The sequence below is a fragment of the Plecotus auritus genome (assembly GCF_963455305.1).
Source record: "Plecotus auritus genome assembly, chromosome: 4".
Taxonomy (NCBI): Eukaryota; Metazoa; Chordata; class Mammalia; order Chiroptera; family Vespertilionidae; genus Plecotus; species Plecotus auritus.
The window spans coordinates 188,936,117-188,963,989 of NC_137775.1; the positions used below are offsets into that span (position 1 = coordinate 188,936,117).

At 49.0% G+C, this 27,873-nt stretch overlaps 1 protein-coding gene across 3 annotated transcripts in view; it reads right to left on the reverse strand.

The window, feature by feature from the left end:
* Window positions 1-27,873, reverse strand: part of IMMP2L (inner mitochondrial membrane peptidase subunit 2) — a 515,663-nt gene that overhangs the window by 447,770 nt on the left and 40,020 nt on the right. For all 3 annotated transcript variants that reach the window (XM_080665429.1, XM_080665428.1, XM_080665430.1), the window contains one exon: window positions 20,802-20,905. In XM_080665429.1, the coding sequence (XP_080521555.1) occupies window positions 20,802-20,905 (104 nt within the window). The remainder of the gene's footprint in view (window positions 1-20,801; window positions 20,906-27,873) is intronic.

The following is a 27,873-nucleotide window of genomic DNA, read 5'->3' on the forward strand; positions in this document are numbered from 1 at the left end:
GAGGTGTGCAGGAGGCAGCTGACCGATGTTTCTCTCTCATCGATGTTTCTAACTCTCCCTCTCCCTTCCTCTCTGTAAAAAAAAAATATATATATATATATATATCAATAAAATATATTTAAAATAAAATAAAAATTTTCCTAATTTTTATTTGAAAATATTTATGCTCTTTGGGCAACAAAGGAATTAGTACTTAGAAGTTCACATTTGGACAGTCTATATTAAGATTAAAAAATACAGAGAAAAAGCTATAAGCCACATGTCTGTCTCAAAATGACTTATAACAGTAAAATTCCAGAAATAACTAAAAATTATTAAAATGATTACAGAAGTTGTGGCATACCCACTGGATCTTCTATGTTGAAGCCAGTCAAAATGATGGACATAAAACCCAAGTGGCCACAGGGAATTGCTTTATTTAAATATATATATATATATATATATATATATATATATATATATATATATAAAATAAGCTGGAAGGAATCGATTCCCTATAAAAAGAACAGTTTTAATTAACCAAACAACATAAGAACACAAAAGCAAAATCGCTCATCACGATATTTCATAAAGAAACTAGCAAAGCTAAACTAAATAAAGATGCATTTTTAACAAAGACAGATCTGAGCTATTTTCCAAATCTTTTCTTCTTACGCTTAGATATATGTGCCACTGAAAACTGAAAAAAAAATCCTCATTGTGTAAAAATCCAAATAAAGTCACTCCAATTATTTAAAATCCTAGCTATTGTACTTAGAATCTTGTCACTGAATTAAACTAAAAGAATTTAACATTAAGTCACTGCACAAAACTACACTTATTCTCTTTAGAAAAATCAGCCAACATAGATCTTTAAAGAAATCCAGAGTAGAACAAAGAACTGGGTCAGACTCGGTTTCCTTAGCAATAAACGTATAAAACTAAGAGTCTGGAAAGATGCATAAAAAAGCAATTTTAATTGTGCCACTTATCAAAGGTTTTATTTTTTAAGCAGCATGTCTTTTTATTTTATTATTTCTTCCTACCACCTCGTCTAAAGCAACCATTATCACATCTCACTTATTTTTATCTGATATAGTTCTATTTTATTTGTTTTTTTTTTTTGTCTCTCTGGCCCACTGGAAGCGGGCTCCTTGGGAAAAGGCATGTTTTCTCTCTCATCCCCCGGAGTTGCCCACACGGGTGTGTCGGGGTTCCACAGGCGAAGAGCGCAGCACTGAGGTCCACAGGACCCACCTGCACCGCCGTGAGGCAGCACCTAGGACTCATCGTCACGCATGTCAGAGAGATGCTGGCCCTCTGCGCACTGTGGTGCTGCCACCCCTCTGCATGCGTGCGCCGGGCTCTGCATGTGGTGAGGTTTTCATCACAGGAAGGCGCAAACCGCAGAGAAGGGTCCCTTCTGGGGAGCCACCAGCAGACCGTGCGCCACAAATCGGCACCTCCCCACACACACAGACACACACACAGGCACACACAGGCACACACAGGCACACACAGGCACACACAGACACACACAGAGACACACACATAGACACACACAGACACACACACAGACACACACACAGGCACACACAGGCACACACAGGCACACACAGGCACACACAGACACACACAGAGACACACACATAGACACACACAGACACACACAGACACACACACAGGCACACAGACACACACAGACACACACACAGACACACACAAACACACACACAAACACACACACAGGCACACACACAGGCACACACACACACAGGCACAGACACACACAGGCACACACACACAGGCACACACACACACAGACACACACAGACACACACAGGCACACACACAGGCACACACACAGACACACACACAGGCACACACACAGGCACACACAGGCACAGACACACATAGGCACACACACACAGGCACACACACACAGACACACACAGACACACACACACAGGTACACACACAGGCACACACACAGGCACAGACACACACAGGCACACACACAGGCACACACACAGGCACAGACACACACAGGCACACACACAGGCACACACAGACACACACACAGGCACACACGGACACACACACACAGGCACACACACAGAGACACACACAGGCACACACACAGGCACACACAGACACACACAGGCACACACAGGCACACACAGAGACACACACAGGCACACACAGGCACACACAGACACACACACACACAGACACACACAGAGACACACACACACACAGGCACAGGCACAGACACACACACAGACACACACAGACACACACACAACCCTGGAGCACTTCTCACCAGGAAGAGATGGGTAAAAGCTTGTTCAGGTTTTTGCCTTTCCAACGGGTTTCCATCACTGGAAGTAGCTTTAGAGAGGGAGATTCGAGAACTCTTGCAGTTGACTGCGTTTCCAGGCTTCTGAAGACGGGCTGTGGCCCCTGTAATGACCCGCTGCTCCCATGAACACCTTCACCGAGGCCACGGCAGTGACAGAAGCACCCTGAAACCAGCGCTCAGAGCAGGATGGCTCCTGGCGCATCGCTCGCCTCCAGGAGCGGCCGTGCGGGGAGCAGGCCCCGGGCTGGCTTTGCCCTCCTGTGCAGCCAGCTCCGCTGATGGCCAACGGCCAACGACCTGGAGCCGGTGGAAACAGACAGGGCTGGGTGCAGCTTCTAAAGCACATCACCCCACCCCACACCACAGCCTCCTGAAACCTCAGGCCAGGGTCCTTGGTAAATAACAGGAGGATAGGTGCCCTAACATCCCGTCTCCCCCTGTGGTTGACTGCTGCCGGCCGGCGGGGCCTGTGAATGGAGAAGCCAGACTGAGCTGGCTGGACCTGGTCAAAACGACACTTAACACGAGAGCAGACGAAAGCCTCCGGGGGGAGAACAACGTCAAAGCGGAACCCAGGCCTCCCGCCACCATCTGAGACGTCCCAGTGTCACATCTGCTTTGAAATTACAGAGGGTTTTTCACTTCACCCTGTGGCATCGCTCATTGTCCTGAGACAGGAAATGTGGGACACAAAAAACAAACACACACACACACACACACACACACACACACACACACACACAGCTGCTCCAGTGAGGGCTATCCCCCAGCTGAGAAACTGCCCTACCGTCTCTCCTCCTTCCTACCAATTACTCCCCCACTTCCCTGGGAGGAAGGTGGAAAAAAATGGCACACACATAGATAAACACTAATATACATACATTAGTTTAAGCTGCTTGGGCCTTCCGAGGAGCAAACCCATTGGAGGGCCTGGCAGATAACAACGAAGCAGGACTGTGCAGACTGACAGGATGCAAACTGTAAAGCACCAGTGGAGAGGGGGCATTCAAGCGCGCTCTCCGAGACGCCGTGAGCATCTGCAGGTGCAGCTTAGAGCTCAAATTAGATGATTCTTTCTGTGGAGGGCCGAGAGGGTAGAGCAGCCGTGGGCAAACTACGGCCCGCGGGCCGGATCCGGCCCGTTCGGCTGTTCTGTCCGGCCCGCGGAGCCGAAAGAGCGGAGGGTTCTCTTGCTCTCCCCTCCGCTCCTTTACTTTGAATTTATATTAGTTCACACAAACACTCCATCCATGCTTTTGTTCCGGCCCTCCGGTCCAGTTTAAGAACCCATTGTGGCCCTCGAGTCAACAAGTTTGCCCACCCCTGGGTTAGAGGTTGGAAAAAAGGAGTCACTGACGAGAGGGAAAGAATAAGGGAACAAAGGAGGAAAGGAAGGAGAGAGGAGACAAGGCACACTGACTGGGTGTTAAAGGAAGAAAATCGAGGCCTGGCCGGTACGGATCAGCGGGCTGGGCGTCACCCCGTGCACCAGAAGGTAGCTGGTTTGAGCCAGTCCCGGCACATGCCTGGGTTGCCGGCTCCTGCCCCAGTAGGAGGTGTGCAGGAGGCAACCCAATGGCTGTTTCACTCTCACATTGATGTTTTCTCTCTCTCTCCCGCTCCCTCTCCCTTCCCCTCTCTCTAAAAGTCAAGAAAAATCGTTTTTAAAAAGGAAGTCTATCAAACAGACCAGTACATGAAGGATTCAATAAAGCACAGTCAGTGATGGACACATCAGACTATGTTAACAATGCCTGCATGCAGCTCCGTCTATAAGAAGCCCTACATTTCTCTCACTAGTAGCGTACGGAATCGGTAAGCACTTCAGTAACCGGGAGGTTTAACAGAAGATAAGAGGAAACATAAAACCAATGGTATTTCTCTGTGCAGACTTCAAACAATCTAGTCCAGCCATGGGCAAACTACGGCCCGCGGGCCGGATCCGGCTGTTCTATCCGGTTCTCTTGCTCTCCCCTCCGCTCCTTTACTTTGAATTTATATTAGTTCACACAAACACTCCATCCATGCTTTTGTTCCGGCCCTCCGGTCCAGTTTAAGAACCCATTGTGGCCCTCGAGTCAAAAAGTTTGCCCACCCCGATCTATTCACTAAAGAGTTGTGGGACTGAGGAAGGGAGATACCACTCCAAGGTCTCACACTACTAAGTGACACATGGGGTAGTTTAGACATATCTCTTTTTAGCAACATTTATCTATTAATCGAGATGCAGGTTTATGGTCTAATTCTGAGTCTTATAGTACGGATCTTATCACCAATAATTTTGTATAATCTACCATGAATATATATATATATATATATATATATATATACACACTAGTAAAAGAGTAACATGCAAATTGACCATGACTCCGCTACGCCCACCAGCCAATCAGAGCGAGTATGCAAATTAACCCAACCAAGATGGCGGCAGCCATGGAGCTAGAGTGAGCAGGAGGCTTGGGTTGTCCCTGGCGATGGAGGGGCAAACAGGCTGGCAGGGGAGCAGTCAGGCATCAATCAGGCTGGCAGGGGAGTGGTTAGGGGGTGATCAGGCTGGCAGGCAGAAGAGGTTAGGGGCAATCAGGAAGGCAGGCAGGCTAGCAGTTGGGAGCCAGCAGTGCTGGATTGTGAGAGGGATGTCCGACTGCCCGTTTAGGCCCGATCCTACTAGGATTGGGCCATAAACGGGCAGTTGGACATCCTTCGAAGGGTCCCAGATTGGAGAGGGTGCAGGCTGGGCTGAGGGACACCCCCCCCCTCCGCACTAATTTCATGCACCGGGCCTCTAGCATATATATATATATGTATGTATGTGTATGTGTATATGTATATATATCCTATATAATAAAAGGTTAATATGCAAATTGGAACAACCGATCACTATGAAGCACACTAACCACCAGGGGGCAGACACTCAATGCAGGAGCTGCCTCCTGGTGGTCAGTGCACTCCCACAGGGGGAGCGCCGCTCAGCCAGAGCCGGGCTCAGGTGGTGGCAGAGCCTCTCCCGCTTCCGTGGCAGCGCTAAGCCGGCAGTCAGAACCCCCCCCAAGGGCTCCCTGACTGCGAGAGGGTGCAAGCTGGGCTGAGGGACACCCCCACCCCCGGAGTACACGGATTTCCTGCACTGGGCCTCCCACCCATGCTTTAGTAAGGCAATTTAGGATGCATTTTGCATATTTGAAATTTAAAACCAGGAGCTATTTATTTTAACGAGCTGTCAAGATATGTACAGTTTTGCCAAAGTAGCATTCTTTATACTGGTTTTCTGAAAAGAAGATAAAACTTAGAATTCCCTCAACAAACCAGAGGTTCATAAAATTGTCATAAAATTCCTATGCAGCATGGCACTCAGATGCTGTCCACATCCTCCAAAACTAAGAGTTATTTCCACGAAATTATCCCTGGTTTTGAACTCAGATAATTTGTTGCCCATTTCCCTACAACATACATTATCTTCTATCGGCGAATAGAGAAGGATAAAATTACAGCACAGATTTTTATTATTAAATTTTATTGCAATCTCGAAAAATACCCAACTGTTGACCTCCTCTTTCTCTGCCACTAATCCCTCGGTGGGGGGTGGAGTTCTAAGGGAAGAGAAAGAAATCTGAACAGCAGTTGGCTACCACTCTTCCATTCAAAGCCAAGGTATGACTCTGGTCAGTACAGCAAGCAGCCACCCTCTCTCCCTCCCATCTCTTCTGGAGCACTTACAGACTACCCCGTAATTCACACATTTACTCACTGTGCATCTATCTGTCCCTTCCTGGTAGAAGGAAGGTAGGCTTGACAAGGGCAGAGCTCTGCACGGCTGTGTCCACTGACCCACCCCAAGGACCTAGAAGAGTGCCTGGCCCCTAGTAAGTGCTCGGAAGCAGCCTGAATGAATGAACGCCTACTGTGCCTGGCCAGCAGAGCTTAAGAAGCCATCTATTTTAAAACGCACCTGAGTTTCAAATACGTGGGAGGGGAAATGTGCACCTTATGAACCATAAAGTTCCCTAGTTATAAATGCAGAAAAACAAAACATGTAATAAGTGGCAAATAGCTGACAATCAGATGCCCTATCACTAGGCGGCCATCATTTGCTGAGGTTTTGCAGCTGGAATGACCCATCGAGACTGCGAGGACCGTATGGATCTCAAAACCAAGAGCCAAGATCCCAGAGAAGCCAAATAACCCTTCAGAGGGAAAATAAAAGGGGGGGTCCCAATGAAACCACGGTTATCCAATCTCTTGTTGACCGAAAGAGCATTTTTTTATCTTTAGTGTTGCAAGTATTACAGATGTCCCCGTTTTCCCCCACTGACCCATCCTATCCCACCCCCGCCCCTGCCCCAGGCCTTCACCACCCTATGGTCTGGGTCCCCGGGGTATGCGTCTCTGCACACAAGTTCCTGGGTGGATCTCATCCCACCCACCCCGCCTTCCCTCTGAGGTTCCTCAGTCTGTTCCATGCTTCCGTGTCTCTGGGTCTCTTTTGTTCATCGGTTTATTTTGCTCATTAGGTTCCACGGGTGAGTGAGATCCTGTGATACTTGTCTTTCTCTGAGTGGCTGGTTGGTCTCTAACAGAAAGCAAGGGAGATGTGAAGGCACGAGGGCTGGCTTACAGCAATAAATAAAAAGAACCGTCCCCACCTCCCTCCTAAGGAGATCATCGCCCCCCTCCTCCCGGCTGCACCGCTGACGGGCTTTGTCCATTTCCAATGCAGCCTCCACAGCTTGTGAAACTGCTGGCGGTATAATAACCATCTCGGCCCGTAGATCATCCAGGCTTTTCGCTCCGAGGATGGTTTCTCCAACCAGATGTTCTCTCCCTGAAGACACAGGAGACAAGGCTCTGTCCTGAAGACTCGGCCACCTTTGTCCGAATTAAAAGCCTAATCCTCTAAACCAGTGGTCAGCAAACTCATGAGTCACCAGAGCCAAATATCAACAGTACGATTGGAATTTCTTTGGAGAGCCAAATTTTTTAAATTTAAACTTCTTCTAACGCCACTTCTTCAAAATAGACTCGCCCAGGCCGTGGTATTTTGTGGAAGACCCACACTCAAGGGGCCAAAGAGCCGCATGTGGCTCGCGAGCCGCAGTTTGCCGACCACGGCTCTAAACACTCGCCCCTGATCCCAATCAGGTTTCCTCTACATTTTATTTCTCAATTTTGGGGCTTTCACAATACAATAAACAAGTGTTAATGCTCTCTTTGTCGCTGGGGTCTGCAGGACTGCCTAGAATACGAGTCAACACATGTTGATGAACTTGACCTTGAACTTTCTCCCAACAGCCTTGATTGTCATAATTAATCTTTGAAGTAAGTACAACCACCATTGTTCCCATTCCATGCCTGACAAAACTTAAGTGTTTAGGACTTTGCCCAAAGTCACACAGTTCGTAAGTGGCATTGTCAAAATTGAATCCCCGGCCCGTGACTCTGGGTCCCACACATTTCTTGCAATCACAGGCTTAATGTCCCATGCCCCAGAGCTTGCCTTCCCTTTCTCTTCCCTCACATGACAAATGGTACTTGTCCCCAAAAGCTGGCTTGCTCAGTTACTGCGACCACGGCCACAATAAGTTAATCATTATTAATGTGGTCATTGCCTACCTGGTTGCACTTGCATTTTTGCACTAATATTGTAAAATTAGGGAAGGCAGCGACCCCTGTAAATGCACAGTACTGACAGCTAGCCAGCTTCCAGGGCGACCAGAACACTCCGTTCTCCTGGGCCTCAAGGTCTGCATGTGCAAAAGTGAGCTCAAGTGTAGATGAGCCGAGGTCTTTCCTCCTTAAAAACCTGCAATTCTACATCCTCACCGACCCCACCCATCAGATCTCTTGCTAAATTTTACTTCTTAATATTTAGTATTCCATGTGTGTGTGTGTGTGCGTGTGTGTTGAAAGAAAAAGAGGAAATTGTAAAAACCTAGCTGTTCCAGACTATAGTGGGATCCAAAGGCACAAACAGAAATTTAACTATATCCCCGCCGCACGGCCTGATGAAGAAGGCGCTGCGGCTAAATGAGAAGCACACGGACATAACTGCCACAGCACCTGCCAGGTGTACAGGGGGCGGTTCTGTTTGACCAGCTTGTAGCACACGTGTTTTTTGTAGATGGCAAAACTACACTTTTCTCCTGACAGATGCCCTAGTTCAGGCGTCCTCAAACTACGGCCCGCGGGCCACATGCGGCCCGCCGAGGACATGTATCCGGCCCGCCGGGTGCCACTGCCTGTCCTGCTTAGCAGCCCACTCGTCCCGGGCCCACAGTGCACATAGGAATTTGTTCATAGTTTTTTTTTTAAACTGTAGTCCGGCCCTCCAACGGTCTGAGGGACAGTGAACTGGCCCCCTGTTTAAAAAGTTTGAGGACCCCTGCTAGTTCTTCCCACAACGTTATTGTAAAGTCTCCAGATGCCACTAATTTGTGCCTTACAGCAAACCTCTAACATTCTCCGCGACGTATGGAAAATGCTCAGCCCTCCTTTAGCCCTTCAAGAAGCAGCATAGACATCAGTGAGTTTCTAAATAGAGCCAGGCTACCCAGGTGTTTTTGTCTAAAAGAGCTGACTTAAACTTCCCATATTTATATTTTTTTTACAGCTTTCAGGCCACTTAACTGTTTCAATCTCCGAGATATACGTTATTTTTTCAATAAGTGATAAATAAAATGTGGGTTTTTGACTATTTGGTTGGCATAAAGCTTTGTAGGAGCCAATTTTCCTTGTATATTTTCTTTGCATGAGTAAATATCTATTAAAATGTAAATTATTTCCACTTAATCTTTCAAATTAAAAGTTGTTTCAAAAAAATTTTGATCCGTTTTTATAGTTATTATAATTACCATCAATGACACCCATGAGATACTTTCTGTTTTAACAAATGAGGAACCGATGACGGCTCTATGTGGTTACAAATAAAGAAAACCCACCTGAAGTGGCCAATAAAATTATTTCCCCAATCTCCTCTCCTTTGCCTCTCGGCTGTATTTCCTCTAAAACAATCCCTTCCTCCATGAGTCAGTATGGTGGTTACCAGAGGAAAGGGGGGAAGAGGTAGTGTTTGATTCTAGGCACTTTTTCAATTATTTTGTATTACTTAACGTATCAACATAAGCTTTTGCTCATGTTACCTTAAACTCTGCACACGCCTTACCCTCACAGAGCACCCCATCGGGTGAACATTTCACGATTTATATTTTGCCCGAGTGCTGAGCAGTTGCTTTCATTTTATTTTTCCAAGTAATTCTATAAGAAACATGTCAGGCATAACATTTTTCCAGTATTTAAGATTCTTTACTTAGAATATATTGCTCAAAATTAAACTACTCTGTATCAAAAACCATAATCAAAATCAAAAGGCAATGAGGTGCCTGGAATCTGTGACAGAGTAATACAGGGTAGGGAGTTAGACGGGAGGAGTTACAGATGAAAAGAGAGTGTATATGTCTCTATGTTCAAACAAAACTAAAAAGCAGACTGCATCGCAGAAAAAAACGCATGCACGTATTCATTCTCACAAAGATGAAAGTTCCTTAGGGCTCTGGATGCACACTGCCAAATTGCTTCCCCAAAGAGCTGTGATCCTGTCTGCTCCCTCGTATAGCTTTAGGGTTTATGGTGGAGGCTTTGTTTCCCAAGCCCCTTCGCTTTGAAGCCTTTGTGTATACATTGACTTTGGTGCATCTCCTAACCTGCGGCAAATGCTTTCTGTTGAGAGTTCCTGAGTTCTCGCTTTATTCTGGACGTCTGCAATTGCTCCTATGACGCTCTGTTGTTCCGCAGGCAAACATGTTCCACTCAGAGCAACAACTGGGGGAAAAAATGCTCTGCCACAGGGGCGGGATCAGATTGCTGTTTGCAAGGCAAAACGATGCTCAGCATAATAATACTGTTCAGCAAAGATTGGAAGCCGGCATTGCTAGCCACCTTCAGGGACTGCACAATATGGCCTCAGACTGTGTACTGAAATGGAAGCAGGTGGAGTTGTCATTACGCTGTTGACATTTTTTCTTTTCTTTTCTTTTCTTTTCTTTCCTTTTGTTTTGTTAATCCTCACCTGAGGATATTTTTCCACTGATTTTTAGGGAGAGTGGAAGGGAGAAGGAGAGATAGAGAGAAACATCGAGGTGAGCGAGACACATGGATTGGTTGCCTCCTGCACCACGCACCATGACCAGGGCCTGGGAACCTGCAACAGAGGTATGAGCCCTTGACCAGAACTGAACCTGGGACCCTTCGGTCCGCAGGCCCACACTCTGAATCCGCTGAGCCACACCAGCCGGGGCCACTGTTGAATTCTTAAAAGTGGGCTACAGAAATGTTTATATGACATAATTCCATTTTGCATATTTCATACACACACGTGCACACAAAACACAGGAAGACATCTTAGAAGTGTATGTCCCAATACAAACAGATAGTGTCTTCTTGGGAGGTTGATATTACAAGTGATTTTTTATAAACACCTTTATCTTTATTTATATGCTTTCATTTTAACAATAAACATTTTAAGTGTATCATTTTTTAATCATTTTTTAATAAATTATCAACTAAAGCAACTCTCAAAATCATCCATTTTTGAGCAATTGACTTTGTACACGTGTCCATTTCCAGCTCAGTTACATCACGTCCCCCACCATGACATACTGACCTCACAGTCACTCAGCAACTTGATGGACAGCATGACCATCACATCACACGCCGTTGCTTCTAACGTTTCAAAATAGTTCCCCACGCTCGTCTGGAGAAGCCGTGCGGGACATGCTTCACAGTCCAGGGCTCCTCAAACTTTTTAAACAGGGGGCCAGTTCCCTGTCCCTCAGACCGTTGGAGGGCCCGACTATAGTTTAAAAAAAAAAAAAAACTATGAACAAATTCCTATGCGCACTGCGGGCCCGGGACGAGTCGGCTGCTAAGCAGGACAGGCAGCGGCACCCGGCGGGCCGGATCCATGTCCTCGGCGGGCCGCATGTGGCCCGCGGGCCGTAGTTTGAGGATGCCTGCTTCACACCCACTCCTGCCTCCTCCACGTGCCAGGCTGTGAGCTGAGCCCTCCACACGCTACCAATGGGCACACACGTGATGGTACACAGGCATAGGCTGCCATGCAGACACACGTCAAACTGCAGACCTTCACCGCACACTGCATTACCTGTCCTCATGGAAGTGCTGAGCGCAACGCCTGCCGCGGGACGTGTGCCGAGAGCACTCGTTGCTGCCGTCACACATTTTCCTCTAACGGTTTCCCTTGACCTGCGCGTTAAACCCATCCAGCCTCGATCCTTCCATGTGGCCCCGACGGCCCAACCCGTGGATGCAAGGGACCTGAACCACAGCCAGCTGTGCGACTCCTGCTCCCTAAGCCACCGAGCGCCGAAGAGGCCAGCGGGGCCCGTGTGCCCGCTCTCCCGGTTCCTGGACCCCCGCTGGCAGAGCATGTCAAATCCTTGGGATTTTTATTTCCTTACCACTCATTTTAGATGGCCCTGCTGTCAGGCAAGATTCCGGTTTCCATCAGTCCCCTCCTCGGCGCTCCTGGTCACGGGAGCCCCCGCACCCCAGGCGCTGCCCACCCGGTCCGGCTTCTAAAGGCTCCCACCCGGCCCTCCTTCGGCCGGACAGACAGCCCCTCGCGTGCCCTTCGTTCCGAGACGCGTGGGTCTGCTTTCGCTTAATTGTAGGGGAAGAGGTGGTGGAGCCCAGAGGAGGCTGTAAAGGACAGGAAAACCATGAGAGTTCGCTCCTTTTTTGAGCGTTAGCTCCTTTTTTGAGAGTTCGCTCCTTTTTAGGAAAAGGTAAGAAGCCGGGAAAAGAAACCCTCCTTGATCTTTGGGAGCCACAGGCCTTTAAGTCAAAAAGAAACAAACAACTTTATGTTTAAAATGAGCTTACTGGGCTTACCAGCACATGTCAACTACAATAACTGTAATGAACCAGAAGGGACCGTTGTCACTGAATGAAATGGCTCTGAGGTACACGTAAATGTCCTGTACCAGTGGTCGGCAAACTCATTCGTCAACAGAGCCAAATATCAACAGTACGACGATTGACATTTCTTTTGAGAGCCAAATTTTTTAAACTTAAACTTCTTCTAACACCACTTCTTCAAAATAGACTCGCCCAGGCCGTGGTATTTTGTGGAAGAGCCACACTCAAGGGGCCAAAGAGCCGCATGTGGCTCGCGAGCTGCAATTTGCTGACCACGGTCCTATACTCACGTGTGGACACGTGCACTTAGCAGTCAACACCTCAGAAATGCCTCCTCTGGATCCCCAGCAAGGTTCAACTGAGAAACGAGCTGCTAGCTATGTCCTAGCTGCTATGAGGTGAGAGCAGGCCCAGGAGAGCCGGGCGGGTGTAGCTTCTATGAGCCAGGAGGTCGCGGTTCAATTCCGGGTCAGGGCGCTCGCCTGGGTTGTGGGCTCGATCCCCAGTAGGGGGCGTGCAGGAGGCAGCCGGCCCATGATTCTCGCCCTTCCTCTCTGAGATCCATAAAAAGGTACTTTTTAAAAGAAGAAGAGAAGGAGCGGCAGAGTTGAGCATCATAGACTCGTGCTGACTGCCTGGCTGATTGACAGAGAAGCCAGGTGGTCGGGAACCCTGCTCTGGGGGGGGTGAAGGCTGTGGTCTGAACCCTCCCTCCCTCCTTCCCTCCTGCATTTCCTGGGTGACCTTGGGCACCTGACCTCACCTCTGTGTGCCTCCGTTTCCTCCTAATACAATAACAGTTCTTGCCTCACAATTACTGGGAAAACTAAAAGAAGTAATATACATAAAGCATCAAGGACCACTCCCAGTACAGAGTAAGCTTTCAAAAGCTTTTCGTTCTAAAATTTCCAATGGTGTATGTGCCCCAGAACTATATACAGTTCTAACGAAGATGTTATTCATCTTAAAGGGAATATTTTGTTGCAATTAAATATTTTGACTTTTTCTCCTCCTACTTCGGCGAGTCACGCTGCTCATACACACTTCTGCTCAATGCAGCTGGTTTTGGAGAACAAATTTTCAGTGGCGACCGAGGCTTACGCCGAAAACAAACGCTGGATCCAGAGTTCGAGTCCGGACTTGTTGAGATTTCGGAGATGGGAAGGTTCATGACCGTTTTAAATGTGATGGTTGGCCATCGCCTTGTTTTCTCTTTGAGAAAAGGGCAAAACTCCTTACTGATGCAAAAAAATGTTCCTGTCGACAATTTACTCATTGCTGTTTATGACCTCTGGTTTTCTAGCAAATCAGGCAATTAGATTTCAAACAAACACGTGTGAGCTAAAAGCCAAAATCCCACCCTCGGCACATTCAGTGTTTCTCCGAGGTCTCCCAGAAGTAACACCCTCCAGTTCATATTTATCCTCCCTCCCAGCACCCTCCAGGCTGTGTCCGGGGAGCCCACTGCCCGCTTAGGAGGGTAAAAGGATGTGGCTGGGTGAAGAAATAGGTTGCATTATAGAGAATTAGTAACACCTCGTCCAGCGGAGAGACGCTAGAAAAATCCAGAGGCCAGGATACATCCAACTGTACAAATACTGAGAAACAGGTAACAATTGAAGCCGTTCTTTCTCCGCCCAACAAGACCTGCTGGCTGCGGCGTTCCCTTCTGGCCCCCTTCGTATTACCTGGGGGACCTACCGCTTTCCCACAAAGGCCAGCCACGCTGCCCACCTTCACCGAGACGCTTCTCCGCACTGTTTCCAAGCACAGGAGGCATATGGGGAGAAGAAGCCGAGGCCAGGCGCTGCTTGTTAACGCTTGCTGCTCAAGGAACTGACACTCCCGGACAGGGGTCCCGCTACGGAGGAACCACGAGACCGGCCTGGGACCCCGCTGTGGGGGCGCTGAGCAGCCACACGCCCGCCCGCTGACGGGGCACGGGAGAGCTGGCACCTCCCGCCCTTGATGCCGGGTTCTCTCTGTAACCGTCAAGAGGCCTAGCATGTCATCGCTAAAGAATTTGAGGTCTGGAGGCTCTTGGAGGGGCGGTACGGGCAGAAGGGACCGCCCCGAGCCGACAGAGCGAGCAGTCTAGGACTCGCGCGTCCGGGTGCAGGGAAGGCGGCCTGCCTGACACCAACGTGTTCCTGCTCTGTGGGCATCTGCCAGCCCCGCGCCCGCCGGGACGATCTGAATCCTCTCTCTCCCTCCCACCCCTGTGCCATCACCCCTCCCACCTCCTGCCTGCCTCCACTCCCTGGACGAGGGGACTTCGTCATCCGGGCTCTTGCATTCGGTGAACCTGTCATTGGTGCTGATTTCCTGTGAAGCACGTCCACTGGACGTGGGAGGCAAGGCGCGGCTCGGTGGCTCCTGGCCACGCCCTGCAGAGCCATCCCTGCCCTGTTTCCTGGGACTCGGCTTAGATGCTGGTCTCTTCTCTTTTTTTTTTCTTTTTTTTTTTTAATATATTTTATTGATTTTTACAGAAAGGAAGGGAGAGGGATAGAGAGTTAGAAACATCGATGAGAGAGAAACATCGATCAGCTGCCTCCTGCACACCCCCCACTGGGGATGTGCCCGCAACCAAGGTACATGCCCTTGACCGGAATCGAACCTGGGACCCTTCAGTCCGCAGGCCGACGCTCTATCCACTGAGCCAAACCGGTCAGGGCTGGTCTCCTGCTCTGCGGCAGAATATCTGCCTGGAGAGAGGGGGCGGGAGGAGGAGCTCACGCGGGGCCTGCTGGTTCGAGGAGTGATGGTCCTTCCCTGGAGGGGAAAGCCTCCTTCCTCTGGGACATTGAAGTCCCCGGCCGCAGGGGGCACCGATGCTGGGCAGGTGCCGCCGTGACACAGAGGGCCCGGGGGAGCTGGCCTGCGAGCCTGCAGGTCTGGCGTGTCCTGGGGGCCACGGCCGGGGCTCGGCGTCTCCGTGCCTGGGGCGTCCAAGGCATCCTGGGCGCCGCAACTAGGAACTGAGGGGGAGAGTTATTAAAGCCATTAAACCGGGGGAGCCGCTGAACCTGCCGGCTTCTGTCCTGAGAACGGCGGAGAACGTTCAATCAACCAATCAACGAGTGTTATTTCATTTTATTATTTTTTAATCTATTTTTATTGATTTCAGAGAGGAAGGGAGAGGGAGAGAGAGAGAAACATCAATGATGAGAGAGAATCACCGATCAGCTGCCTCCCACAAGCCCCCTACTGGGGATCAAGCCCACCACCTGGGCCTGTGCCCTGACCGGGAATCGAACCCTGACCTCCTGGTTCAACCACAGAGCCACGCTGGCTGGGCATCAACTATGTTTGTGTTCATTTGTTAGAGAAGCAGTAGAACATCGTTGTCGGGGATTGAAAAATGCCAGAGGTTCTAATACTACCTGGAGAGGTATAATAAGATGAACATTTACAAACTTCCTTTCCAACATGTGAAAAACACTGATTGTAGTTAACTTCTTGACTAATTAATTAAAATGTATTCTTTTCTTTTACATGAAACCAATTTGAAAACCTCTCCCCGCCCAGTCCTGGGTGCGGGGTGCGGGCCAAGGCTCTGGGAAACCCCACCTCCTCCAGCCGCATCACTCACTAATCGGCGGAGCGACCTTGGGCAGGTGGGTTAATTACTCTGTGGATCCGTTTTGGTATTTGCCAAATAGACTTGTTGATCTCTGCGGTCTCTTTTACTTAAAAAATTGCATCAAGTAGTTTTAGGACTAAAGATGGAATATTTAAAGAGCTGGATGTAAGCACCAATCCCTCAGAATACCAGAAAAATACATTGCCTACTTTTGAAGCTACAGTCCAAACTGATTGAACACTTTTTAAAGGAGAGTAGCCAACATTGTAGAATGGATGTGGAGACTACGAACACCAGGGCTTTTGTGGTCAAAGGCATCAAATGAGTATGTGTGTGCTTTTTCAGTTCGTCTTCTGTTGAAATTGGTGAAAACCGGGAAATTGAAAGTGGCCAGGGAGATGTTTTACAGGAGGATGGAGCAAAATCCTTTGCCATTTGTCTAAAAGGGTTCAGATAAGTCAGCAATGGAAATCTTCATTTCCTGACTCCTGGGAATGGATCCTGATTCGCTCTAGGAGTTGAGCTTTTAGACTCTGACGGATGCTCTGATCCTCGTTGTGCCTGCCCTGTTGTCAACGAACCTTTTGTAAGGTTCCCTCCCACCCGGTACCACACTGCCCACGCGTTCTGGTGCAAATGGTGCCAGATTCCACCCTGCTTCCTAGTTCAGGTCCTGGAAGCGGGAGGAAGTCTCAACACTGAACTCCTGCATGGCCTGACTGGGTCCAGGGTCAGTACTTACATTCCCATTACACACACACACACGCACCACACGCACTCACACACTCTCACACACACCAAACACACACACACACCACACACATACACATGCACCACACACACTCACATACTCTCACACACACCAAACACACACACACACCACACACACCACACACACACACACACACACACACATGGTGGTGTGTGTGTGTATGGTGTGTGTGTGTATGGTGTGTGTGTGTGGTGTGTGTGGTGTGTGTGTGTGTGTGGTGTATGGTGTGTGTGTGGTGTGTGTGGTGTGTGGTGTGTGTGGTGTGTGTGTATGGTGTGTGTGTGGTGTGTGTGTGGGGGGGGGGTGTGTGTGGTGTGTGTGTGTGGTGTGTGTGGTGTGTGTGGTGTGTGTGTGGTGTGTGTGGTGTGTGTGTGGTGTGTGTGGTGTGTGTGTGGTGTGTGTGGTGTGTGTGTGGTGTGTGTGGTGTGTGGTGTGTGTGTGGTGTGTGTGTGGTGTGTGTGTGGTGTGTGTGTGGTGTGTGTGTGGTGTGTGGTGTGTGTGTGTGGTGTGTGTGGTGTGTGTGTGGCGTGTGTGGTGTGTGTGTGGTGTGTGTGTGGTGTGTGGTGTGTGTGTGTGTGTGTGTGGTGTGTGTGTGTGATGTGTGGTATGTGTGTGTGTATATATGTGTGGTGGGTGTGTGTGTGATGTGTGGTGTGTGTGTGTATATATGTGTGGTGGGTGTGTGTGTGGTGTGTGTGTGTGGTGTGTGTGGTGTGTGTGTGGCGTGTGTGGTGTGTGTGTGGTGTGTGTGTGGTGTGTGGTGTGTGTGTGGTGTGTGTGGTGTGTGGTGTGTGTGTGGTGTGTGTGTGGTATGTGTGTGGTGTGTGTGTGTGTGTGTGGTGTGTGTGGCGTGTGTGGTGTGTGTGTGGTGTGTGTGTGGTGTGTGGTGTGTGTGTGGTGTGTGTGGTGTGTGGTGTGTGTGTGGTGTGTGTGTGGTGTGTGTGTGTGTGTGTGTGTGTGTGTGTGGTGTGTGTGGTGTGTGGTGTGTGTGTGGTGTGTGTGTGTGGTGTGTGTGTGTGGTGTGTGTGTGGTGTGTGTGGTGTGTGTGGTGTGTGGGGTGTGTGTGGTGTGTGTGTGTATGTGTGTGTGTGTGTGGTGTGTGTGTGTGTGGTGTGTGTGGTGTGTGTGGTGTGTGTGGTGTGTGTGTGTGTGTGGTGTGTGTGTGGTGTGTGTGGTGTGTGTGTGTGGTGTGTGTGTGTATGTGTGTGTGTGTGTGGTGTGTGTGTGTGTGGTGTGTGTGGTGTGTGTGGTGTGTGTGGTGTGTGTGTGTGTGTGGTGTGTATGTGGTGTGTGTGGTGTGTGTGGTGTGTGTGGTGTGTGTGTGTGGTGTGTGTGTGTATGTGTGTGTGTGTGTGGTGTGTGTGTGTGTGGTGTGTGTGGTGTGTGTGGTGTGTGTGGTGTGTGTGTGTGTGTGGTGTGTGTGTGGTGTGTGTGGTGTGTGTGTGTGGTGTGTGTACACAAAGTAACACGGGCGCTGAGCGGAGCGTACAGCGCCGCCTGCACAGAGAGCCTCACCCTCTCCTACGTCCCCTCCCATCAGCCGCCTCCCCCTGTGGTTTAGGTGAAGCCCACGTTTACCGCAGCGCTTCCCTGAGAGAGTTCCTGTGCCCTTAAGGTGCCGGCATTTTTAGTGACGCCGTTAGTCCCTTCACCGGCGTTCGGTACAAAGTTCAGGAGCCCTCCCACTGCGAGTATGAACTTGCAGACCGGAAGGTTTTCGAGAATCGCACGTAGAATATTGTGGAAGAATTCTGTAGCTCCACATACTCCGAATACACACAGTGATGTCCCAAGATAATTTAAAATACAAATTGTCGTGATATCTTGTTTCCAAAGATTACTTACATACCAATGAAATGTGTTCTTGATATCAATTTGTATTTCATACATTTTACATTTAGCCATAAATTCAATATTTAGGCGTGCATGCCTGGATTGGTCACACATTTCTTAGACAGGATATGCTAATGCAGCACTGACAACTCTCTAAGTTAAACCAGGCTGATGTATTTTGTAAAAACAGCAAATACCGTTTTTCACATGAATTAAATGTATATATGAGCACTAATCAAACCAATGTCAATCTTGTCAAATGAAGCAGTCCCTAAAATATGTAAACATATAAAGACATGTTTAGAAAGCACTTTTGCTCACAAAATTTGATACTTTAAACGGTATCTTTTTTTAAATACATTTTTATTGATCTCAGAGAGAAAGCGAAAGGGAGAGAGAGAGAGAAACATCCATGATGAGAGAGAATCATCGATCAGCTGCCTCCCACATGCCCCACACTGGGGATCAAGCCCGCAACCTAGGCATGTGTCCTGACCGGGGATCGAACCGTGACCTCCCAGTTCATAGGTCGACGCTCAACCACTGAGCCCCGCCGGCCGGGCTAAACGGTATCTTCCATAGTATTACATCGTGCTAAAGAGTGTGGAAAGCAACACTCACTACTTAATTATTAGTTGTTAAATAATATAACGCCCATCACTAAGCATTCTTCTCCATAAGTAGCTCCTGCTAGCAACAAGCATTATGAAGGAAAATCTGTTATTTGTACAAGACAGATATAGCACATAATTAACTCATTAGAATACAGTTCAGCCAAAGTAGCTCGTTTATCACGCCAACATCACTTGGAATGTACTGCTCTGGAAATTAATTTATATAATAAATACCAGCCGCTTTACTGTTTGCACAGAAGAGCCGTCTCATTTTTTCTTCCCCTCCGCAGCCTGTGATAAGCCAGGGTCATTTTATGAGCCCTGCAACCCTGAACTTCAAGGAGTCATTTCCCCGCCCCCCAATCACCTGTTCACATCCACTTGCTTAGAGCCAGTCAGCAAGTTTCTAATGGAAGAAACAACGGTCTGCGGACAGTGTGACCTCTTGCACTCGGCGGGCGTCCTCTCCGCCACCGGCTAAGCGAGGTGTGACCTTGGCCAACCAAAGGCAGGAGAGGCCTGCGCTGGGCCAGGCCAACCCCGCCGAAGGGCGCCAGGGAGGGCGCCAACCAGTGCCCTAAGGGCAAGCGGGGCTCCGCCTGCTCCGGGGGAGGTGCGTGCTGCAGCAAGCGCTCGAGGACACCAGGGGCTTTTAGTCCCCATCCGGGGGTCCCTGCCATCCAGATCGCCCCTCGAACGAACGTGTTCATTCCACGAGGCCCTCGCCAGGCCCCGTGCGCACTCTCTCCCGTGAATCCTGGCCAAAGACTCCCTGTTTCCAAGGGCACCAGCCGGAGGCGAGCGTGGACACGTCGATGCCCGTTTTGCTTTCGCCGAACAATTCTAAACATCGCCCGCCGGGAATCGGCCCCCCAGTCCGAGACTCAGCCTGCACCCAGCGGTGGGGCCGGACTGCTGTTCAAATAAATGACAAGAACGGCTCCGTTAACTGCTACCCCAGGGCACCGACCCACAGCGCAGGGAGTCACACTGCACCACGTTTACCAGTGGCTGAAACCGGAAGAAATAAGGCAGGTTCTGTCACAGTCTCTTCTCCGTGAGAATTCACTTTTAAAACAAACAGACAGGAAAATCTCAGCTCTCACCCGCCCAGCCCAGCACGTGCGGGGCCAGGGATGATACCCCCGTGCGGCTCCCGCACACGCTTACTCCTTTCCTGCCCGCACGGGACTGGAGTGATGCTCCTGGCCGGCTGTCCTCCTTTCACAGAGAAACAGCGCCACCTTTTGGTCCCAAGCAAAAGCCTCCGGCCTGCCAGCCTCCGAAACCCTTTTTCCAGTTCAATTACTCGTAGACGTGCCACTGAATTTCACGCCACAGTGGTCCTATTCTAGAAAGATCTTGTCCCTACACAAATAAATGAAACAGGAGCATCAGAGGTTGCTTCCAAGACGCAAAATCTTTAAATAACTCCAACTAGTACCAAGCATAGGTACTCTAAGTCTTCGATATAATAACTTCCAACCAACACTTCGTTAAACGCATCTCACCAAATCCAAGCAGGTCCACCAATGGGTACATTTTCAATGTAAAAGGAAAACGCTTTTATATGGCATGGTTACATTTCAAAATTGATCTTTTTAAACGCAGCCCATGTCACATGCCCCTACTGATCTAAGAGCTGACGATGTGGTGTCCGCGGCGATTCCCGGCGGAAGGAGCCGTCCCTTACGAACACACGGTATGTTCTGGGCTACTTACACCAACGACACGATGTCGCCGCGGCGGACTTCCAGGTTCCGCACTTTCCAGTGGTTCAGAAGCACCACGTCGGACGACTGGCTCCCTCCAGGGTTCAACGAGGGCTGAGAAACAGGGAGAGAGACACAGCCGTCATTTGAGTTTCCCCATCTCCGTGGTTCCTGCACGTCTCAGCTCTGTGCAGTGCAGTGAGACACCCCTAACGCGGCTGCTTTCGACAAAGTGCTGTTCTAACACGGCTGCGAACGATGCGTTTCCAGGAGGCTCGTCGGGATTCTTCCCGGGGGAACCAGGAGAAAAACACCTTCCCGACAGCGACTGGAAAGGGGGGACGTAGGAGTTCAAATGTCTCCCAAACTCCAGGAAAGAGGCGTGGGAAGCCTTCGGGAGGCCAGGGAGGCGTGAGGAAGAAGCGGGTCAACCCCCGAGAGAAGATTCAGGTAGGAGCTAGGCCAGCCGTGGGCAAACTACGGCCCGCGGGCCGGATCCGGCCCGTTGGGCTGTTCTATCCGGCCCGCGGAGCCGAAAGAGCGGAGGGTTCTCTTGCTCTCCCCTCCGCTCCTTCACCAGCAGCAGTGTTAACATGGCAACGTCGGGAAACACGGCCGCAGCTCCTTCTTCTGAGTAGAAGGAACAACCTCTCCATCTTCCAGAGGCTCCTTGGAATGCCCGCGGACGCGTCCCCCGACATCACCCTGGGAATGCGGAGACACGTTATCGTGGTGATGGAGGGAGACACGCCCCTGGAGAGCACAGGATCAGAGCATTAGCTAAAAAGGAGACCAACAACACTGTTCCCACTGAAGGTGATGTTTTAAAGACCAAAAACCTTTCAACCCAGTCTACATGGCCATCTACATCTACGTCCCGGGCATCATTTGGAAGTTGCACTAAAGAAAATGTTTAATTTACTGTTTACACATTTTGTTCTTTTCTATTTGTTTTAGTTTTAAATTATTTTATTATATTTAAGTTTAATTTGAAAGGCTTTTGTACCTTTCCTTTGTTAGGTAATTTTATTTTGCCTTTGCCATCTTCCATAGAAGGTATGTTATTGTGCTATGATTCCTCCATTTTTTGAAGTTTCAAATGATAATAATTAGTGTTTACATTCTTCTTGTTAAAATGTTTGAAATGAATAAAACTATTGAAATAAAAAAAAAAAGACCGTACCCTTTTATGTAACGATGTTTACTTTGAATTTATATGAGTTCACACCAACACTCCATCCATGCTTTGGTTCCGGCCCTCCGGTCCAGTGTAAGAACCCACTGTGGCCCTCGAGTCAAAAAGTTTGCCCACCCCTGACAGGCCCACAACGGCAGCGGCACCGTTGCTCCTGGGAAAAGAATGGTCTCGAATGGACCACAGACGCCCACGGGGACACGGGGACACGGGGAGGAGCAGAAGACACAGACACGCCAGGTGAGCTCTCCACCAGGGACCCCTCAGGGCTCTTGGCCATCAGGAGGGGGCGCATCCCCTTCTGTGGGGGGGAAGGTGCCAAACCTCACCCGAGGCTCTCCCTTCGCCGACGGTGGCAGCGGGAGAGGATGACACACCAGAGCACCAGGATGGACGCCAGGAAGACAGTGGGCGCCAGGCCACGGCCAGTCCCTGGGCGGAGTGCCGTCTCTGTCCTTACAGATTCCCGGGATCCGCGGCAGAGTTTCTACAGCGCAGCGGGGGCACCACTAGAAATGCTGGGTGTGGGGAGGGGATCCGCATCGCCTTGTGTCTGACGCACGGGTGTCCCGGGTCCACACCTGCCAGCTCTCAGGGAAAGCTCGGGCATCCCCACGGCTTCCGCGACTCCCGTGCCGACGATGCCTAAGCATCTCCGTCTTCAGCGTTGAATCCCCGGCCAATCGTGTCACTTGACTATGTGACATGACATCAGTGCGGTCACGTCAAATGTTCCTGCCTGCCTGGCCAGTGGGGCTCAGTTGCTGAGCATCGACCTAGAAACCAGGAGGTCACAGCTCGATTCCCCCCGGGTTGCAGGCGCAATCCCTAGTAGGGGGCGTGTGGGAGGCAGCCAATCAATGCCAATCAATGATTCTCTCTCATCTTTGATCTCTCTCTCTCTCTCTCTCTCTCTCTCTCTCTCTCTCTCTCTCTTTCTCCCCCTGTCTCTCTGAAATCAATGAAAATATATTTTAAAAATAAAATTTTCCATTTCCTACCAAAAAAAAAAAAAAAAAAAGGTTTCTTCCTTATTTTTTCACATTCTATTTACCATCTTCCCAGGCAGCCAGCTGAAAATCTTGGTTACTATTTTTACTTCCTAGCCAACCAGTCACAAAGCTAAAAGGTTGTTCTTTATTCATAACTTCTTTCACAAAACAATAATGACCTCTACTGCCTACACACCGATATTTCCTGTTCTCTGCTAATGTGCGTTTTTTAAATTCTGTCTATAAGCAACTGTATTGATTTCCCATCCACTATGTTGATTTCACAACCTAGTAAGTTGCAGTCCGGAGTGCTAAAACCATCGTTTTAGATGACTCTTCTTCAACCACTGTCCTATGAAGGTTGCTTTCTTGCCCCGGAATTCTACCTTCAGTTCATTCATCTCTGTCTTTTAAATTCTTTTCCTAGAAAACCTCATCAATATTCTCAATTGCAAATACCACCCCTATCCCAACGGCTCATCAGTCAGCACCTGGAAGACATGTTGGATTTTATAAAGGAAACCACAGCGTTGTCTCTTGCCCTTCCTGTCCTCCACAAGGTGAACTGAACCACCCACCCCACCCCCATCCGTACCCCCTAGCAAGGTCAGCAACAATCCCTAAAACCTGCTCGTGGGAATTCGCCTACACATGACTCCTTCACTCAACGGGCTGCTTCCCGCGGGCAGAAATCACGTCTTACCCATTTCTGTGTGCCCAGGAGAGTGGCTGGGAAATAGTCCTGCTAAACTGTAAAGTTTGGAGGAGGAAAGATTCTTGAAAAGCACCTTAAATAAGATGGTCTGTCAGCACTGTACGTTATGCAAACAACGTGTCTGTCCCTTTCCATGAAAACACATCCAGGGTACGTCTAGTCAGAGATCTTTGGTTTCGCATCAAGTCGGGCCATTTAAGGACTGGGAATGAAGCTGAGCAGGGCTCTCTTATTATCCACGATGAAACAAAACGAGTCACAACAGAATGTCTCCTTTACTGTTCACTTATGAATATGAACAAGCGAATACGACTAACACGTATCACGAAGAAAGCTTTCTTGAATTGGAAAACTAGTCTACAGCACCATAAACAGTTCTTTGCACTTCAATTAAACAATTCAGAAAGAAAAAACACTTCATTTCCTGAGTTTTCTAAGCCAGCTTTTGAGAAGAGAATGTGCTAACTGCAAAATGAAAAATTCACAGGCAGAATTAAGAAGACATCATTTGCATGGTGCCGTGTTAGAAAAATGAGTAAACTGTGTTATTACTTAGAAATTGTACATCTTGCTTCCCCATGTGGGAATGCCAGTTTGTGCTTCAAACAGAGCAAGCAATCTTCTCAAATCAAAGACGTGATAAACAGGCAATCTACAGCGACAAGCATCAACGCTGGGGACCGACGCAACCGCAGAGGCCTTACTTTCCTGTTGGGTTGTCAACGCTTTACTTCCTGGATTCCCAGAGACGACATCGAAATTACAACCGCTCACAGAATGAAGGGTGGAAGTCACGCAGCTCAGAGAGGACTGAATCTCGGAGTTCCTACCTGTATTCCAAAATGCAAGGCTGACGCCGAAACCGGTTTGGCTCAATGGATAGAGCGTCGGCCTGTGGACTGAAGGGTCCCGGGTTCGATTCCGGTCAAGGGCATGTACCTTGGCTGCGGGCACATCCCCAGTGGAGGGTGTGAGGAGGCAGCTGATCGACGTTTCTCTCTCATCGATGTTTCTAGCTTTCTATCCCTCTCCCTTCCTCTCTGCAAAAATATCAATAAAATATATTTTAAAAAAAAAATGCAAGGCTGAGCTCAATGCTCCTGCTCGCGGTCAAGGCGATTCCCAGGAGTGACTGGACAAAGACAAAGTCACGGGAGTGACCACCGAAGAACAAAGCCAGGCTGGCAGCCGCTCTGCCCTCTTCTCTCCGTGACTCCGTCCTCGAAATCTGCTCCTCTGCTTCCGCCGTGCAGCGCTCAGCGTAGAAACCCAAGGCAGGGCCCGGCCACGCGGCGCAGGGGTTGAGCATCAACCAAGGAACCAGGAGGTCAGGGTTCGCTTCCCGGTCAGGGCACAGGCCCGGGTTGCGGGCTCCATCCCCAGTAGGGGGCGTGCAGGAGGCAGCTGATCAAGGATTCTCTCTCAACATGGATGTTTCTATCTCTGTATCCCTCTCTCTTCCTCTCTGAAATCAGTAACAATATATTTTAATAAATAAATAAATAAATAAAATTTTTAAAAATCTAACTTCTGATCTTCAGTTGATAAGAAATTATTTTCGTTTTCTTCCTTTTGGGGGGGAAATTTTAAGTTATATAAAAAGGAGGTGATTGTATACTTTGCTCTGACCTAGTATTATATTGTTCACTCTAAGAAAGTCAGGAGATTTCAACAGATATTAATAAGTTATGCTAAAGCTAGAAGTAGATACGAAGCCTGCCTCGGAAACAGTGCAGACAGAAGCTGGCTTCATGCTGTCTCCAATCCCAGACTTTGCTGACGGCTTCCGATTCCTCCTACGAACAAACATCACTGTGAGGGTAGACTCTCAGCTGTGCCTAAGTTGAAATCATTCGGCAGTCTGGGGGGAATTTATGTCTTGGTTTAGAAAAATAAAACTCCCCTAGAGAATTAAACGAGAGACATAATAGATGTTTTACCTTGTAAGATTTAGCCCAGCCATCAATCAGTAAGTGATACTATTCTACTAGTTTTGATTTTCTATAAATTTCATATTAATGTTTTCTCTTATTCATTTTTTAATTAAAAAGTTCAAAGCCACCCTTGCCGGTTTGGCTCAGTGGATAGCACATCGGCCTGCGGACTGCAAGGTCCCTGGTTCAATTCCAGTCAAGGGCACATGCCCGGGTTGCGGGCTGGATCCCCAGCAGGGGGCATGGAGGAGGCAGCCGATCAATGATTCTCTCTCATCGTTGATGTTTCTATCTCTCTCTCCCTTTCCCTTCCTCTCTCTGAAATCAATATATATATTTAAAGTTCACAGCCTACAATTTGCTACCCATAGTCTACTGGCTTGAGCTGGTTTGAACCTCACTTCTCTGGGAGCCATTCTTCCAAGTGTCTCCCATGTAAAGAGCACCCCCGCCATGCCCAGCTACAATCCAGGATGTTTCACTTAAATTGTGTGCTTTTCAGCGAGCTGGTTGCCCAGGGCTGCCGTGAGGAACCGAGAGTAGCCCTCAGCCTCCTTTCGAAGAGCCAGGAAGGGGTGTCTAGGGGGTGGGGGGGGGGGTGCTACTAGTTACAGAGTAAGAGGAGAAACTAAAACAGTACGATCTGTTTCAAACTTCGCCCCTGGAGGCACAAAGTACAGTTTGAAAAGTGTACCCTCTGATTATAGAAACAGTCTCATTATCAGCTGCCACGCTTTTGAAGGCTCTCAGAGAAAATGCTCTAAAACACCATCTCCCTCCCTTGCTGTCTGGGTCTCCGCTGTTGGCATGGCCTCTGGAGTCCTCGAACGTGCCTCCCCGGGGAGCACGATCAGACGGACTGTAGCCGCACCCACGTCTGCACGCAGCTCTAAGCTGGCAATGGAGCACACCTGTCCGTAAACGGTGCTCCTTCCCCGACCCCTTCACCCCTGACCCCTTCCAATGACCACCCATCTATTTCAAAAACCATTCAGCCTCGCGAGGTGATTTAAACCTAGAGTCACGCACACGTTACACTGGAGTGCTAGGAGGAGAAATGCAAACCACAGAGCATTGTGGGAAATTGATGCTTATTAAGTCCCAGGTACATCTGGCACTTCAAGAATAAGTGTGGAATAATGGGCTCCTCACACCTGCTCCAGCTCCCAGGGGCTCCCCGCGGAGCACCCGGCCTTATCGTCAAGTTCCCATTAGGAGCGCATCTTCCCAGAGTCACGCCAGGCTCTGTCCTGGCCGGGTCACCCCCACCGACCAGACAGCCTGGCAGCCTCCGTCTGCCCACCTGGGGAGACCCGGGCAGGTCCCGCCTGAGCCAGAACAGAGATACGGACTCTTCACACGTCCAGCTTGAAGGACAGCAGAGAACAAGGATCCCCTCGCCAAAGCAGCCCTAAGCTGTAAAAGCGCACTCCTGCTCTCACCATTCGTCCCTTCGTCCTTGGAAATCCACTGAACTCCAGCTCCTGCGGGCACTGCACTTCCCAACGGGATTCTTCACCCTTGAAAACCCAGATGGGGATCTAATCGCATTTTCTTCAGAGGGTTAAGAGCTTTTCTTAAGAAATAAGCTTTATTCAGGTGGTGAAGACCCGGGGGAGGGGGTGGGTAGAGGCTGGGTAGAGGGGAATGAGAGGGGTAACGGGAGACATCGGTAACGCTATCAACAATTAGAAATACACAGGAGGAAGCAGAACTTGAGGCCAAACACGAGCTCTAACCGGTCCCACCCGGCATGTCCCAGCTGCTGTGCCTCACGGCTTCAGCTCTGTGTTAACACCTCCATTTGTTACAACTTTATTGTGTGTTTTTAATAAATAATGACTTCAACACAGTCGCAGTACAATCATCAGACTCAACAATGTTAACAAGAATTCACAAGAAGGCCCATGTTCCCTCTTCAAAAAATAAAATAAAAAATAAACTTTGTTCTAATCTCATCACCTTAGTTACAGACTCACGGTTTCCTTCTTCCTTTTTGACATTTCTGCGTGAAATTTTATTCACAGAAAAATAAGTTGTATTTTTAGATACTAAATTCCTTAATTTTTCTTTGAAAAGCAAGCCTTTCAAGCTATGTTAATAAAGATTTTCAATGGACCTCTACCCTATTAATTTAAATTGAACGTACAGTGAGTTGCTGATTTCCCATCCTCCTAATCTTTAATTGCATGTCCTGTGTACTGTGGAGTTTTGCGGCCACTCTCACGTATTGTTGTACAAATAAA